We start from the raw sequence: 18,670 nt of genomic DNA, 5'->3' as shown, positions 1-18,670 counted from the left end.
GAACAGTGGTTTCAGTAGGCAAGAGATGGTCATTTTTCACAAGATTGTAAAAGGCTTATTTAGTGTGTGCACACAACAGCAAGTTATTTCTTCTCAGATATACCCTCGCAAGGTCTGAATTTGTATAATCATAATTATGGCCAATTTTGATTGTATGGCCATGTGGTGACAATTTACATATGCTTGGTACAGACACTAGGCACGGTGGAATGGATAGGTGGTGGATAACAGTTTGAATAAATGAGGGAGAAGACTTGAGTATGTGCTCAGTCATTTAGAAGTTTAGAGGGCCAAAGAGTGGAGAATAGAAGCCAATGGGCACACAGAGAGGTGGTATGCTGCATTAGGATTCTAGGATGGAATAACCAACCTGGAGTAGCTATGCTTATAAACCTAACATTAATGGTATGCTATATTAGACTTCTAAGAATATTAGGGTTACCTGCACAGAGCTACTATGGTTACAACCCTAACCTCAGAGGTTCTGGCTGCATCTGGGCTAGGGTAAGCTTCACGGAATGACCATGGCTAGAATCCTAACATCCATGAACACAGGATGGGCAGATATTTTGGATAACAGCCTCACGAATTTTGGTGGCTGTTTGGATTATTATGAAGCTTGGCAGTAAGACATGGGAGGAGACCTTGGTTTAAGTGTTGGTTGCGAAAGAACCAAAGAAGAACTGCTGAACAAAAGTGTAACCAAAGGAAACTTTCACTGTTCCATATAACAGAAACAGGCGTTTTTCAATTCAATGTGCTGTTTTATTCTCACAGCTCCAAAAGAAAAAGATTCAGTCCCCTGACACGGGCCATGTTTTCCCGGGGAGGCTGCATCGGGAGGGACAGAGGGCAAGAGTTGCCTTACATCAATATTGTGGGGTGAGAAACTTCATATATATCAAGATACATTACGGTGGCACATTCATATCAAAAATTGCAGGACATATGATTCACTTTGAACTTACAGCTTGAAGTTGGTAGAAAATACATTTAGTGGTGTCACATCTCAGTGGAGAGTTCAGGAAGTACAATTCAGTTGTAAATTTACAGAGCTGTAGATGGGTGTCATTTTTTGTGCTACAATAAAGCAGCTGTTCGGAAGCTAGAGGACCAACTGGATCCCAATCTGTTAATGACCTCTCACATCACAAAAGTAGTGAGAGCTTCCTTCATGCATTTCCGTCATATCTGGCAACTACACAACTACCTTGATCAGTATAACCTGGCTTCTATCATTCACGCTGTTATCACTAATTGCTTAGACTATTGCAACTCTCTGCTAAATGGGATCTCCAAGACAAACCTAAAATGGCTACAACTCGTACAAACCAATCTATAAATCAGCTTCACAAAATCAGTGATCTAGTAATTGTATAATCATCAAAGAACAGAATTTGCTGTTCTATCACTGTAATTATAAAAGCTATTTTTTTTTTAGCTTATTACCCTAATATTTTGTGCATTTCACCTTTATTCTCAATGCCTACACAATTAATGGAAGTATTTTTTTCAATTTTTTATCCCATCTTAAAATTATTTTTGAGTAGGTAGAAGGTTTCATACATATTAATGCAATATAATCATTAACCTCCTACCACCTCAGTGAGAGATTTTATGCTCTATTTTTTGAAAATTTAAAGTCCCAAAACTTTCACGACATCCATGGTTGATGTTTGAACTTATAACTTGATGATTTTCCAAGCAGATGCCTTCCAACCTCCTGTGTACTGTCTGGCTTACATTTGAATCTCAATCCCGACACGCTCGTGTTTCAGACTACGCGTCTTTCTTCAGGGGAGTCTCTCTGTAAAATGAAGTTCCGACAGACTTATTATATCGCTGCATTTTTATATTCAAGCTGCCAATATTAGAAGTGGTTTCTCCTCTCCTTACCATCCAACATGACACCGTGGATGTCGCCTGACCTGTTCAATACCAGTTCCATTATAAATATATATATATGAATCCAAAATATTGAGATGGTCACAAAATTTACCACAGGTGCAAAGGGAGGCACTTGAAAGTTTGTCCAATTCTACACAAATCATGATTAAACCAGCGGACAAAGGGGGAGCGGTGGTGATCCAGGACAAGGAAACATATATAAACAAGTTGATGATTCATTTACAAGATACTAAATATTATCAGTTAGTTCAGAATGATCCCACTATAACACTGATTGAGAAAATAGATGAAGTGGTCCAGAGGGAAATGGGTCTTACGCAGAAGGAAAAAGATTTTCTAACAGTGGCAAATCCAAGGAACCCAGTCATATACTCATTTCCAAATATCCATAAAAGTATGGAATCACCTCCTATTTGACCCATAGTGTCACAAAATGGATCAGTATTAGAACCGGTGGCAATTTGTATTGACATTTTTTTACACTTTATGTACAGCACGTTCCTTCATATGTAAAAGATACGGCACATTTTTTGAGTTTGCTAAATTCTGTTGAGGTTGTCCAGGATGATATGAGTATAGTTACAATGGACATTAGTTCATTATACTCGAACATCCTGCAGGACAGCGCATTGGGGACAGTAGTGGAAACATTAGTTCAACGTAGAACAGTTCAAAGAATCAAAACCAGTTTCATAATAGAACTGGCTGAAATAGTGTTATTTAATAACTATTTTTGGTTCGGTCAAGAATGTTACCACCAGATCCATGGTATTCCCATGGGTTCCCCATTAGCGCCAGCAGTGGCCAATCTATATGTGGTCAATCACAAAAATTTAGCCCAAAAACACACCACAGTGTACTCCAGAAACCTTGCAGTACTAATACAAAAATATAATAGGTTTCACTGGTTTTGCATTTATATCATTCCAATTAGCCACAAATTCAATCAAATCGTTTAGGGGCAGATTTTCAAAGGGGCACGCGCGTAAGATACGCGCATACCCCCCGAAAACCTGCCCCAAGTTCACCCTGCACGCGCCAAGCCTATGTTGAATAGGCTTGGCGGCGTGCGCAAACCCAGGGACGTGCTTAAGTCCCGGGGCTTTCCTGGAGGGGGCATGTTGGGGGGGCATGTTGTGGCGGCATGTCATTTGGGGGCGGGGCCACGGGCGTGGTTCCAGCCCGGGGGTGTTTTGGGGGCTTGGCCGAGGCCTCCAAAACAGCTCCTGGGCTGGGGAATCGTGCGCAGGCCAGCCGGCTGTCGCATGCGAGTTATGCCTGCCTCTGGCAGGCGTAACTTTTAAAACAAAGGTGGGGGGGTTTAGATAGGGCTGGGGGGTGGAAGGAAAGTTCCCTCCGAGGCTGCATGGCTCGGCGCACGCAGGCTGCCGATTTTGGACAGCCTTGCACGCACCAACCCCAGATTTTAATGGATATGCGCGGCTACGCGCGTATCTATTAAAATCCAGCATACTTTTGTTTGCGCCTGGCGGGCGTACTTTTATAAAATCTACCCCTTAGACTTTTATAATTTGATTTGTAGGACCCGTACGCAAGGAGTTTGTCAATCAATCAAACTCCCAATTAGTCATAGGTCACATTACTTTATTTATAACTACAATATTTTTTGGTATTTACTTCAATTTTTGTAAAAGTCACTTGTAATTAGATATTATCAAGCCTTAAAGAAAATTCAATGTTAGTAATACATCTCTCCTGGGAAAATCCCAAAATAATCAATAGTATCAATGCAACACAGTCACTTCCTCCATATATTATTCCAAGTATAGTGATACTTATCTCAAGAAGACAATGTTCAAATTTTCAAAATCCCAATACGATCGCATTTCGAACCCAAAGGTCCTGCTTCAGGGGAATTGCCTACTCCAACTCTTCATCTCCAAATTAGATCTTCCCTTCATGGCACAAAAAATGGCTTCTTTGAATCTTTTTTTCCCCGCGGTCTGAACTCAGACTCACAAATTCAGTTAAGACCGCAGGAAAAAAAGATTCAAAGAAGCCGTTTTTTGTGCCATGAAGGGAAGATCTAATTTGGAGATGAAGAGTTGGAGTAGACAATTCCCCTGAAGCAGGACCTTTGGTTTCGAAACGCGATCGCGTCATGATTTTGAAAATTTGAACATTGTGCTATTGAGATAAGTATCGCTATACTTGGAATAATATACAGAGGAAGTGACTGTGTTGCATTGATACTATTGATTATTTTGGGATTTTCCCAGGAGAGATGTATTACTAACATTGAAGTTTCTTTAAGGCTTAATAATATCTAATTACAAGTGACTTTTACAAAAATTGAAGTAAATACCAAAAAATATTGGAGTTATAAATAAAGTAATGTGACCTATGACCAATTGGGAGTTTGATTGATTGACAAACTCTGTGCATATGAGGCCTACAAATCAAATTATAAAAGTCTAAACAATCTATACGTGGCCCATTTTGAAGAGGTCCACATAGTCACATCACATTGGTGGAAAAATATCAAATGCTGGTATCGCTTTATCGATTATTTTATTTTCATATGGGAAGGATCCAGTACCCAGTTACAATGTTTCCTTAAATGGGTCAACACTGTAGACCCCCACTTGGAGTTCACTGCACAATTTTCAAAGCAAAATATTACATTCTTGGATGTGGCTATAGATGTACAGGACGGTCAGTTCCAGACTACCATCCACCCTAAACCCATGGACCGCAATAATTTGTTGAGATTTCCCAGCCATCATGCATTAAGTTTCAAAATGGGGCTCCCAGTGAGCCAATATTTTAGAGCTAGACAGATATGTTCCACAGAAGAAGGATTTGAAGCTCAAGCAAACATCTTGCAGGGCAGATTCCAGGAGAGAGGATACCCACAGAAGGCTATAACTCAGGCATACAGAAGAGCCAAGTTCAGTGACCGCCAACAATTATTGCAATATAAACCAAAAAAAGAAGAGGCAAGACACTATTTCCTAGCGTGTAGCAGATGGACTCAAAACAAATGGGTATAGTGTGCTCGTGCTAGCAGTTGGAGACGGATCTGACGTCAGCACGGGTACATATACCCCCACAGGAAGTGTAGCAAATCAGTAATTTCCGTCTCCAAAGCAGTTTGGAGCTACCTCACGCTCGCTGAGCGTGTTTCCAAATTCTAACAACTAAATTCATAGAAGAAACCTACTGAAGTGAGCCCCGCACTCCTGTGGTGATACCAGGCGGTCACTCACCCAGTTGAGTTTCCCGAGCTGACTTCCGTGGTCCCTCGGAGGTAAGAGCCTTGGTCCGGTGGCCGATTCGCGGCAGGGACCTAGCCCCCGAGTGAGAAGGGCTCTGGTGCGGCTTGGCCCCCGAGCGAGACGAGTTCGGGCGCGGCCTAGAGGCAGCCTCGGTCCCGGCGTGGACTTGGCCCCCGAGCGAGACGAGTTCGGGCATGGCCTAGAGGCAGTGGGTGCACTTCCTTATGCATGGCGGTGAAGGTATTCACCCTCTCCCCCCGCAGCCGGAGACCGCCTGGGTCGCAGCCGGGAAGCGCCGAAGACAAGGTAAGGCGTACAGCTTTACTGGGTCTCCGAGGAAGTGTGGACTAACTAGGCCTGCCTACGAGGCAGCCCGCCAAGGAGGTCGCCATTTTGCCTGCCTACGCACCTTCGCCAACTAAGCGCACGTTGCTCAGCGCACACGATAGGCGCACGTTGTTAGCGCATGCGATAGGCGCACGTTGTTAGCGCACGCGATAGGCGCACATTGACTACGCGCATATTTATACGGCACCCGTTTATAGGCGCACAGTGTAAGACACCCGTTTATAGGCGCACATTATAAGACGCCTGTTCATAGGCGCACATTATAAGACGCCCGTTCTAGGCGCATGCTGTTAAGCGCACTTGTTAGGCGCACATCATTGGGCGACACCGAATTTCAGGCGAATGGAGCATAAGAGAGCCCATATGTCCGCAGAGCCGGCATCTCCAGAATCAGGCTTGAAAGCTCTAAGCCTCTGCTCAGCATGCAACCTCAGAGCCACACAGAGCAAGGAAGCAGACTCACTGTGTGCCCAATGTGAGGAGGCCATGGGAGTTCCAGGACAGGACCGGTCCCAGCCCAGCGGTTCCTCAGGGAGCACGCCGGACTTAGCAGGCCGCGGCGAGCAGCCAGGGAACCCGAGAGACCTGGTGCCCCTACGGCCAGATCCGGCTTCGCTTTCCTGGGTGGAATTATTCAAGGGGATTCACGCCTTTGTCCAGATGCAGTCTGCTCCTCGAATGGGTCTTTCCGTCCCGGTTGATCCGGCCCCTGGACCCTCGAGACCTAGGCACGGCCACTCGCCACCCGACAGCCCCGATTATGGGGATTCGGATTGCTCCGAGGAAAATGAGGAGCCCCCCGAGGAGGGTGAACTTCCCTCGGAGATAGAACCATATCGGACCATGAGGCGCTTCTTTCGGAAAGAGGATCTTTCAGGCCTGGTCTCACAATGCCTATCTGAACTGGCCATTCCGGGCCAGGACACCCCAGGGGACCCTAAAATGAACCCCCTGTTAGAGGGCCTGTGCCAAACGGCTCACCATTTTCCCCTCCTACAAGCAGCACAGCAGCTAATTGATCTGGAATGGAAGGCACTGGAGACCTCATTCAAAGGGGGTCGGGCCTTGGCAGGCATGTACCCTCTGGATCCGGTGTCCAAGGAGCTGTTGGCGTGCCCCAAGGTAGACGCCATAGTTAACGCAATAGTGAAGCACACCACCATTCCAGTTGAGGGGGGAGCGGCCCTCAAGGATACGCATGACCGACGCATGAACTCCATTCTGAAACAAGCTTTTGAGGTAGCAGCCATGTCCCTACGAATCGCGACCTGCTGCACCGTGGTGACACGTTCCTGTTTATCACAAGTGAGAAACAACACCCAGGGAGAAGACATGGAATCAGCTCTTGCATTTCTCACTGACGCAGCCTCCGACCTCGTCCGTAAGGCAGCCAAGGGAGTGTCCTCCTCAGTGGCGGCCAGGAGACAGCTTTGGCTACGTAATTGGGCGGCCGACTCGTCCTCCAAGACACGACTCACAAGAATGCGCTTTAAGGGTTCCCTACTGTTCGGCAGCGATCTCGAGAACTGGGCTACTAAATGGGGTGCCTCTCCATTACCCCGTCTACCAGAAGACAGGTCAAGGAGGAGCCAGCGTTCTTTTTCTTAGACCATCCAGAGGTAGAAATTCTCAGCTCTTCAACCCTTACAGGACGCGCTATCGAGCACCTCGTTCCCAGGCCAGGAACCAGCCCTTTTGGACTAAGCACAACAAGAAGAGCATCGGCTCGGGTTTTGGCTCCGGCCGCATCCCACAATGACAATCAGCCGACCCAGCCTGGGGTAGCAGCCATAGGGGGCAGGCTAACCCTCTTCTACCGCAGGTGGGTCGCGATCACTTCAGACCAGTGGGTCCTCGCCATCATCCGAGAAGGATATTACCTGGAGTTCCTTCGGCTTCTGCCGAACAAGTTTGTGGAATCTCCTTGTTCACCGCTCAAGAACGCGGCGCTAGAAGTGACCTTACAGAGGCTCCTGGCCCTAAAAGCCATAATCCCGGTACCTGCAGGAGAGAGAAATTCTGGGCATTATTCCATTTATTTCATAGTACCCAAGAAGGAGGGCACTTTCAGGCCCGTCCTGGACCTCAAGTCAGTCAACCGACACCTACGGGTCCCCAGCTTTCGCATGGAAACTCTACGGTCTGTCAAGAATTCAGTACAGCCAGGGGAGTTTCTCACCTCCCTAGATCTGTCGGAAGCCTATTTACATATCCCAGTCCATCGGGATCACCAGCGCTATTTACGCTTCAAAGTCCTGAATCAGCACTTCCAGTTCCAAGCTCTACCCTTTGGGTTAGCCACCGCGCCGCGGATCTTTACCAAAGTCATAGTAGTAGTGGCGGCGGCACTCAGGAAGGAAGGAATTCTCGTCCATCCCTACCTGGACGATTGGCTGATCAGGGCAAAGTCACCGGAGGAGAGCCACCGGGCAACCAACAGAGTTATATCTCTTCTGGAAAGCCTCGGATAGGTAGCCAACATAAACAAGAGCTCCCTACAGCCGTCCCAGTCGCTGGAATCCCTAGGGGTCCAATTCGACACCCGAGAAGACAAGGTCAGCCTGACCTCCAAGAGAAAGTCAAAACTCCAGAGTCATCTGCAGGTCCTGCTGAGCGCCAGCCGGCCCACAGCTCGGGATTACCTACAGGTCCTCGGCCTCATGGCATCCACTCTGGAGGTGGTGCCATGGGCGCGGGCTCATATGAGACCATTGCAACGCGCCCTTCTATCTCGATGTAGCCCACGATCACGGAACTATACCATACACCTGCCTCTACCGACCAGAGTGTGGTATCAGCTACGGTGGTGGTTGCAGCCCGGCCACATGAGCCGGGGGTCAAGAATGTCCTCTCCAACCTGGATCCTGCTCACCACAGATGCCAGCCTGAACGGATGGGGAGCACACTGCAAGGAGCTTACCGCCCAAGGGCGGTGGACCAGAGAAGAGTCAAGGTGGAACATCAACTGACTAGAGGCACGGGCAGTCAGGCTAGCGTGCCTGCGATTTGCCCACAGACTTCGAAACAGAGCGGTCAGAGTGATGTCAGACAACGTCACCATGGTGGCATACATCAACCGACAGGGTGGAACCAGAAGCCAAGTGTCCCTAGAGATAACTCTCCTGATGATTTGGGCAGAAGCAAATCTCCAGGACATCTTCGCCATCCACATCGCCGGGAAGGACAACACCACGGCAGACTTCCTCAGCAGAGAAAGCCTAAACCCGGGGGAATGGCAGCTGTCGCCCACAGCTTTTCAGATAATTGTGGATCAATGGGGGACGCCAGCCATGGACCTATTAGCGGACAGGTCCAACGCTCAAGTTCCCAGATATTTCAGCCGCAGGCGGGATCCTCGAGCCCAGGGGATCGATGCCCTGGTACAGCCGTGACCTCAGGGGATCCTGCTATACGCCTTTCCTCCATGGCCCCTGCTGGGCGCCATTGTACACAAGATTCAGCGGCACCGAGGCCTGGTTCTTCTAGTGGCCCCGGACTGGCCAAGAAGACCCTGGTACGCAGACATGAGAAGACTACTGGCAGGGAACCCTCTACCTCTGCCTCCATACAGGTACCTGCTACGGCAAGGCCCCATCCTCCACGAGGATCCGGCTCAATTCTCTCTTACGGTCTGGCCATTGAGAGGGCTAGACTGAAGAAAAGAGGATACTCGGAGCCGGTAATAGATACACTTCTCCGAGCACGTAAGTTCTCCACATCACTGACATATATCAGGATCTGGAGAGTTTTTGAAGCCTGGTGCGACTCTCACAGCACCAATTCACATGCCGCTAAGATTCCTATCATTTTGGACTTCCTACAAGATGGACTTCAGAAGGGTCTGTCCCTCAGCTCCATCAAGGTTCAGGTAGCAGCGCTGTCTTGCTACGGCCCCAGGAGTGACGGCACCACCATTGCCAAACACCCAGATGTTTCACGTTTCCTGAAAGGAGTCAAACACATTCGCCCGCCACTGAAGTGGCCAGTGCCCCTGTGGAACCTCAACCAAGTATTGGAATTTCTAGCGGGATCCGCCTTCAGGCCCCTTCGAGGCCTGTCTCTCCGTTTGTTAACCTTGAAGATGGTGTTCTTGCTGGCTGTGTGTTCAGCACGCCGCATTTCAGAGCTACAAGCACTATCCTGCCGTGATCCATTTCTCAGAATCACTCCAGAGGCTATCCATCTTCGCACAGTTCCATCCTTTTTACCCAAAGTGGTCTCACACTTTCACCTCAACCAAACCATATCCTTGCCTACCACGGAAGGTTTGAAGAAGTCAGAAGAAGGTCGAATGCTACGCCATCTCGACATCGGCAGACTGCTGTCCAGATACCTGGAAATGTCAGAAGCAGTACGAAAGACGGACCTTCATCCTGCACAGCGGGAAGAAGCAAGGGGAAGCGGCCTCATGGCCAACCATCACCCGCTGGATTAAAGAAGTTATCAAGGCAGCCTACGTAGAGGCGGGAAAACCACCGCCTCTACAGGTCAAGGCTCATTCTACCAGAGCACAATCGGCCTCTTGGGCAGAAACTAAGCTGCTGTCGCCTGCAGAGATATGTAAAGCGGCAACGTGGTCCTCCCTCCATACCTTCTCCAGATTCTACCGTCTGGACGTCCAGGCTCGGGAGGACACAGCATTTGTGAGGGCAATCCTAAACGGTCCTCGGGCAGCCTCCCGCCCAGTCCGGGAGTAGCTTTTGTACATCCCATTTGTTTTGAGTCCATCTGCTACACGCTAGGAAATGTTGAGATTACTTACCTGATAATCTCCTTTTCCTTAGTGTATGCAGATGGACTCAGCATCCCGCCCGGCTGCCGGTATACATGGGGATTCGCCGACTCACGGTAAGCCATGTTTTCTTATATAGGGCATCCACCCTGCCGGGTGTCGACGCCTTCCGGCTGAGTACACTGGCTGTCTCCAGCTACCATCATTGGTCAGGGTAAATCCTGTTCATTTAATCGATCGGTCAGTCACACATATATCCATAAAAGCTTTGCAAGGAAGATTACTGATTTGCTACAATTCCTGTGGGGGTATATGTACCTGTGCTGACGTCAGATCCGTCTCCAACTGCTAGCACGAGCACACTATACCCATTTGTTTTGAGTCCATCTGCATACACTAAGGAAAAGGAGATTATCAGGTAAGTAATCTCAACAGTATGTGTATTACAACAGTCTACAGCAGTAGGAATCATCATTGCTGCTATTAAACGGCATTGGCATGTTCTCATCCTTCATGAAGTGTTTAAAGAACTCCCGTTGTTTGCTACCACACGGGGCAGAAATATCAGTGATAAATTAGTACACGTTGAACTTGCTCCAACTGTACTAGCAGATGTAATAAAGGGACATCAGATATGTGGCCATTGCAGTTGGTGCATACAGGCACTGACAGGATTACAATGGGAGGATCCAGTTACAGTTGGTGTCAGTTTATAGTAGAGGTGGATGCTTCTGATGTCGCGGTAGGGGCGGTGCTGCTCCAAATCTCCCCGACCGGCAAAACCCGGCCTTGCTCATTCTTCTCCCGCAAGTCTTCACCGGCAGAGAAGAATTACGGGATTGGCGACAAAGAGCTGCTGGCCATAAAATTAGCGTTCGAGGAATGGCGGCAGTGGTTGGAGGGCGCCCAACACCCGATCATAGTATATACCGACCATAAGAATCTGCAGTACTTGTCTCATGCTCAGAGACTCAATCCCCGACAAGCCCGCTGGTCCCTCTTTTTTAGTCGGTTCGACTTCTCGCTTCACTACCGACCCGAAGCGAAGAATGTCCGGGCGGATGCTCTCTCCCGCACCACAGAAGTTGATGACGCTACCGAGACCCCTCAGTACATATTGGACCCAGCTAAAGTCCTACTGGCAGCCTCTGACTTAGGACCCGAGGGGAGAACGGTGGTTCCAATCCGTTCTCGGAAGAAGGTTCTGGCATGGGCACACGACTCCTTGACGGCTGGCCATCCTGGGATTGCTCGAACCCTTGAGTTGCTCACCGAGTTTTATTGGTGGCCACGAGTGAAGGAGGATGTCCGGCTCTATGTTCAGTCATGTCCCACCTCAAACCGTTGGTGCTCTCTCGATTTAGGGCTTCCCCGCCAGTACCTTCCAATGTTTCCTCGGATCCGGACGTCATCTACACGGTTAAAAAGGTTTTGGATGTCCGCTTCCGTCGCCACCGCTGGGAGTACCTACTGTCTTGGGAGGGATACGGCCCGGAGGAGAATTCTTGGGAGCCTTCGTCCCACATCCTGGATAAGGACCTTCTTCGGCAGTTCCACCTCCGACATCCGGACAAGCCCCGGCCCCCCGGACGGGGGCGTAGGAGGGGGGGTACTGTTGCGATCCCGGGGTCAGCCCCGGGATCGCCGCCTACCTGACCGCGGCTCTGGCGCTGCCTCATGCCCCCCAGGCCTCCGCGGACCCCCGCTGCCGCGGCCCCGACGTCGGGCGCTCTCTCCCGGGCCTGCAGGGCCCTCTGCTGCCTCCTCTTCGCCTCGCCGGAGCAGCCGGCGTCGTTCGGCACTTAGCCCCGCCCCCTAGACGCGCGCGTCTTAGGCCAGAATTTAAAGGGGCCAGCGCGGGAAATGCACAGGACGCTCCCTGATGACATCAGACGCTGCAGGGTATTTAAACCCTGCAGCTGGACTTGGATTTTGCCTTGCAACGAGGTTCCCAGGTTCGTCCTGCTCCCAGTTGCTGTGTTCCTGCTCGTCGCTTGATCTTCTGGTTTTTGACTTCGGATTGGCTCGTGGTTCTTCCCGGTTCCTGACTTCAGCTTGGCTTCGGTGGTTTCTGGCTTTCGACTCGGTTTGGCTTACGGTATCCCTCTGGCTCTTGACTCGGACTGGCTGACGACGACCCCCTGGCTCCGGACCCGGACTGGCTGACGGCGATCCTCCCACACCTGACCCTGGCCTGGTGAGCAACGACTTTGTTGGTAGAGATCTCCTAAGTCCCAGCGGCCGGGTTCCTACGGGCTCCTCCCGGGGGGACACCGGCTTCCAGGGCGAATCTCCTAAGTCCCAGCGGCCGGACTCTTACGAGCTCCTCTCGGGGGAGTACCGGCTTCCAGGGCGAACATCACCTTCCACCAGGTCAGCCTCTTCTCCTGGCCCTTGGTCGCATAGGGCTCTTCGTGCCTTCCTCTCAGCAGTCCACAAGCCCGCCTTCGCCGCCTCCCGGTTGGAACCGGTATCACAGCCTCTCCAAAGGCAGTCCATCTTCTGGTTCCGATCGGCCCAAGGGTCCACGAAGCTTACAGTTCCACCAGGTCCGATTGTTTGTAAAGAATTATAGTGCAAGTAACATACAGTTTTCTGTCAGGCCTGATTTAAAGGCCACACGTCACATAGAGTGGATTAGTACATAAAGGCACATACACAATTGGACACAGGTGAAATAGTAATCCATTAGCCATTTTTTTACATCGATAGAGCCTCTGATAGGTAAAATTAAATTTAAAGTTCACTGATTGGCCAACAGACATGCCCGGGTTTAAGTATTTATAATGGAACTGGTATTGAACAGGTCAGGCGACATCCACGGTGTCATGTTGGATGGTATGGAGAGGAGAAACAACTTCTAATATTGGCAGCTTGAATATAAAAATGCAGCGATATAATAAGACTGTCGGAGCTTCATTTTACAGAGAGACTCCCCTGAAGAAAGACGCGTAGTCTGAAACACGAGCGTGTCGGGATTGAGATTCAAATTTAAGCCAGACAGTACACAGGAGGTTGGAAGGCATCTGCTTGGAAAATCATCAAGTTATAAGTTCAAACATCAACGAAGGTAACACCCAGCCAATTATACCATGGATGTTGTGAAAGTTTTGGGACTTTAAATTTTCATAAAATAGAGCATAAAATCTCTCACGGAGGTGGTAGGAGGTTAATGATTATATTGCATTAACAGTGCAGGGACGCCTACACACATGTATGAAACCTTCGACCTACTCCAAAATAATTTTAAGATGTGATAAAAAATTGAAAAAAACACTTCCATTAATTGTGTAGGCATTGAGAATAAAGGTGAAATGCACAAAATATTAAGGTAATAAGCTCAAAAAAATAGCTTTTATAATTACAATGATAGAACAGCAAATTCTGTTCTTTAATGATTATACAACTCGTACAAAGCACAGCAGCCAGACTCCTAGTAGGCACCAAATTTTCAGACCACATGATGCCCAGCCTTTACAGTCTTCACTGGCTGCCTATTGCAGCTAGGATAAAATTCAAGATCCTCTGTTTCAACCAACAAATGTGTGTACAAACAGGCCCCGAAGTATCTTGCACCTCTTTTCACTCCCTATATCCTGGCAGGAGAACTCTGATCCTCACAGAGAGCCTGTCTTGCCTCTCCTTCTCTGCCACCCACAAAACTAACCTTTTTCTCCCCATCCACCTTGAGCCGTGCTACCTCACTTTGCATGACTATTTAACCAGACCTTCTCCCAGTCTGTTTGTTAAACTGACCTTGGCCTGCCACCTATGAGTACTTATCGTGGAGGGCAAATAGAGCTATTACTCTAGAAGCTGATTCTTATTCTTAGTCCACTACAAGATATTGTTATCTCAGTCTGCTTTGTTAAATGAATTAAGTTCTACCATTCATGTGCACTTGCCTTGGAGATTAACAGAGTTTATTGTTTACTGTTTGTCAAAGTTCGTGAGTCTGTTATGGTACTGACTTGTTAAGCCATACTAATATATTGTAATCTACTTTGATACTGGTCTGGAAAAAAGCAGAATATATATGTTTGGAAATAAACAGTGTATCTCAACATTGCCACTCTGAAAATTGTAGCTTCTGTATCCCATGCCCTAGATTTTAATTTGGTGCAGATAACCATACCTATTTCTAACTTTCTCACAAATGTCACTCAATTAGTATTACATTAATTATGCAGTGACCCATATTACCTTCACCTTGAATTATATCATTGTGCACAATATAGGCAAAAATTAACGACAGGGCAAGCATGTTCAGTATATTCTGGTAACATTGTGAACCAGGAAACCAAAATTAAACTGGTTTGTCTGTCACCAGCATCCTCCAGTAATTAAGTTAGCCCAATCTCTTACAATTCTTTCTTTATAAACATAGTAGATGTCCTCAGATAAGGACTAGGCGGCCCACCCAGTCTGCTCAGTTGGCCCACCTATACTGCTGTAGCTAAGACTAGTTCCCAACTATCAGCCATTCAAGCATAACTGCCTACATTGTTCTAGCTCTGTTCATTATTCTTCTTTGCCTTTACACCTCCCATTATGTTAAAACAGGACTTCCCAAACCTGTGCTGGTGACCTCACAAGCAATTGAGCTTTTAGTACATTGCTTTCAAGAATCCATTCCCCCACTGGAAAAGTGAACTCAGAGCCAGCTTAACACTTAGGGAGAGAGGGGTGGGGGCAGGTCAGGGGAAATGGGATTGAAATCAAGAGAGTCTAGGAGGAGCATTAGGAGAATTAAGCAAGACCACTCCATAAAGACAGACAAACCAGATAATGTTCAGCCAGTCCTGCACTTCAGGCTCACTACCACAGCAGTGTATTATTGGACACCAAAATCTCACAAGTTTTCAAATAGTTTGTCACGGACATCTACTGCGTTTATGAAATCTGGAATGTGAATCTAATGTTTTGTTTTCTGTTTTTCAAAGGTTTGCAAAACAGTGGCAAGATTCCATGCTTATTTTGCAAAGGCCCTTTCCAGTTTAATCGGACCTGCAAGCACTGCAACTCTTTCTCTGCAACTATACTACAAGGAGGTTCACATGCAAATGTTGATGCTATCCCTGCAAAAGTGTCAAACAAAATGGAGGGTTCTCGTAGAATTGTCCATCCTAAAGCTACCTTAAAAGCTTGAAGCACAAAACCTGGGTTCACTATTGTCTCTCTTAAAAATAATATAGCTTACAGGGCTTGATGAAACTAGAAGTTGAAAGAGTTATGACAGGGTGATGAAAAAATAAGAGGTGGAATATGTAGTAATAGAGTATCAGATTGCAGACTGGATCAGACCCTTGGCCAACTTGCTGTCGCTGACATTGTTACTCAGAAGGAGCTTACATGGGATGGGGGGAGGGTAATTTTCAAAAGGAAGTATACACTTAAAATTTGGTTTTACACATATAAATTAGTTTTACACTTATAAGTAAGCTTTTGAAAAATGCCACAGTATATGTCATTGAATTGTTAATAGGTTTTATGCATGTAAGTGCACTTTAAGCACATGCATGGGCTTTTGAAAATTGCTACGATAGTATGTTACATTTATGTGAATACGTCCTTTGAAAATTACCTTCAGTGCATATGGGGAAGGTCTCTGGTTCGATTTCTTAGTCAGGTCCTCTGCTTCCTGGCTAGCTAGGGCTAGGGATGCTGTTCAGGCAGTGTTCGTAGCTTCTGCAGGGGGGAAGAGTCATGGTCTTCACCCGGTGGCAACATCTAAAGACCAGAATCAGGGCTGATAGTTACTGGGAGCCCTGGTGTATAGCTCCCAGACAGAGGATCATTACTGCAATGACCATACTAGATAAGTGGAAGGTGAAGGGAAGAAAATCCTTGGGTAATTGCACAAGAAGGCCGCAATCTGGATTTTGAGGAAGCATTTGACAAAGTACCTCATGAGAGACTCTTGAGGAAATTAAAAAGTAATAGGATAGGAGGTAACATTCTAATGTGGATTGAGAACTGGTTGGAAGATAGAAAACTGAGAGTAGAGCTAAATGGCAAATTTTCTCAAAGAGAAAGGTCAATAATGGAGTGTCCCATGGATCTGTATTGGGACACTACTTTTTACATATTTATAAATGACCTAGAGATGGGAAACAGTGAGGTAACCAGATTTGCTGATGATTCAAAATTATGTAAAGTTGTTAAATTACCAGAGGAGGACCTTTCAAGACTGAGAGACTGAGTATACAAATAGCAGATGACATTTAATATGGACAAGTGCAAAGTGATACACGTAGGGAAGAGCGACCCAAATTATAACTATATCATGTAAGGAAAGACTAAACAGGTTAGGACTTTTCAGCTTGGAGAAGAGACTGCTGAAGGGGGATATGATAGAGGTGTTTAAAATCATGAGAGGTCTAGAATGGGTAGATGTGAATCGGTTATTTACTCTTTCAGATAATAGAAAGACTAGGGGGTACTCCATGAAGTTAGCATGTGACACATTTAAAACTAATCGGAGAAAGTTCTTTTTCACTCAATGCGCAATTAAACTCTGGAATTTGTTGCCAGAGGATATAGTTAGTGCAGTTAGGGTAGCTGTGTTTAAAAAAGGATTGGATAAGTTCTTGGAGGAGAAGTCCATTATGTGCTATTAATTAAGTTGACTTAGAAAATAGCCACTGCTATTACTAGCAACAGTAACATGGAATAGACTTAGTTTTTGGGTACTTGCTAGGTTCTTCTGGCCTGGATTGGCCATTGTTGGAAACAGGATGCTGGGCTTGATGGACCCTTGGTCTGACCCAGCATGGCATGTACTTATGTTCTCAAATTGGGAATCACCACCCAGGAAAATAATCTAGGCTTCATTGTAAGTAGTATGTTGAAGTCCACTGTGCAGCCAACAAAGCAAATAGAATGCTAGGAATTATTAGGAAAGAAATGGAGAATAAAACAGAGAATATCAATGCTTCTGTATCGCTCCATGGTGAGACCATACTTTGAATATTTGTACAATTCTGTTTGCTACATCACATAAAAGATATAGTAGAATTAGAAAAGATACTGAGAACGGTGATCAAAATGATAAAGGAGATGGAATTATTTCCCTATAAAGAAAGGCTAAAGAGGCTAGGGTTCAGGGGTCTGGTTCTGCAGTTGGAAGGACATCAAGCCGCCCTGGTTAAGTTTACAGTAAGCGCAGGGAGACGTGAGTAGCTAAAAGAACCAGCAATTAAGATCAGCTGAACCTGAACTTATGTCATCACCAGGAGACCAGGTTAAAACCCGAGAGACGCCGGCGTGCTGCCTAAGCCACGCGTGCCGAAGGTGCACGCGGCTTAGACCGGCTTTGACTGGCTTGGACTGGGATATTGAATTATTTTTAGGAGATTTGATGGGGCGAAAAAGAAAAGCCAGATTTATTACATCTTCGCCTGCAACAGTCAGAATTGGCCCCATGGATGCTCATGTGAGTCGGCAGGGACTGCCAGTAATGGATACTACGTAGACTCTTCTGAAGTTTCGCTAAGTCCAGGCAACCAGCCTACTCCCCCTCAACCGCAAAGGAGTCCGAGTGGAGAACAGCAAGATGGAAAGGACTCATCAAGCATGAGTGCAAAAATTGTACAAGAAGCGTCGGGTGATTCTGAATCCTCGTCTTGCCTCAACGTTTCTTCAATTGAGGCACATGAGGAAAATCTTGTTGTGACTATTGGCAGTACGCAGATTAATTCTGTTGACCCTGCCAAGGTAACTCTCTCGGATCTTTGGAGGGTTTTGGTTAAGCTCGACATGAATTTAACTCAAGTAAACTCATCTCTCTCATCGTTAGTTAATGTTAATAGAACTTCCATTTTGGAACAGGGTAAAAGATTGAGTACAGCAGAGTCTATGCTTAATGAGGTATCTGAGAAAATTGGTAGTATGCAAAACCTGGAAAATGTGCTAATTAAAGATAATACTTCTTTACACACTGAAATAGAAAATGTGGAAAATTTAATAAGAGTTAAAAACTTAAGATTGGTTAATTTTCCAATGACCAGGTTATTGTCTCCAACTGAGATGTTGGTCAAATACCTGAAAGAGGTTTTAATGTATGTGGATAAAGAAATTCCAGCTATTTCCAAGATATATTATTTTTCCTCTCGATATAATAAAAACAATAAGATGCGTGAAGAAAATAGCATAGGAATTACCACTTTTCTAGAGGAGTCATCTGATATCATTAATAGTAGAGCAACTCTCAGTGGAAGGGAGTGGACAGTGGAGTGCCTCAGGGATCTGTATTGGGCCCCTTACTGTTCAATAAATTTATAAATGATCTGGAAAGAAATACGATGAGTGAGATAATCAAATTTGCAGATGACACAAAATTGTTCAGAGTAGTTAAATCACAAGCAGATTGTGATAAATTGCAGGAAGACCTTGTGAGACTGGAAAATTGGGCATCCAAATGGCAGATGAAATTTAATGTGGA

The 18,670-nt window shown here is 46.6% G+C and overlaps 1 protein-coding gene across 1 annotated transcript in view; it reads left to right on the top strand.

Moving 5' to 3' along the window:
* TTLL8 (tubulin tyrosine ligase like 8) overlaps nucleotides 1-15,627 on the top strand; it is a 545,909-nt gene extending 530,282 nt beyond the window's left edge. Inside the window, exon 15 of the mRNA XM_029615311.1 lies at nucleotides 15,171-15,627. Within this exon, the coding sequence (XP_029471171.1) occupies nucleotides 15,171-15,376 (206 nt within the window). The 3' untranslated portion in view covers nucleotides 15,377-15,627. The remainder of the gene's footprint in view (nucleotides 1-15,170) is intronic.
* The last annotated feature ends 3,043 nt before the right edge of the window (nucleotides 15,628-18,670 follow it).

The sequence above is a fragment of the Rhinatrema bivittatum genome, chromosome 9 (genome assembly GCF_901001135.1).
Source record: "Rhinatrema bivittatum chromosome 9, aRhiBiv1.1, whole genome shotgun sequence".
Taxonomy (NCBI): Eukaryota; Metazoa; Chordata; class Amphibia; order Gymnophiona; family Rhinatrematidae; genus Rhinatrema; species Rhinatrema bivittatum.
The sequence above is the reverse complement of the archived record's forward strand: the minus strand, read 5'-3'. Positions and strand labels throughout refer to the sequence as shown.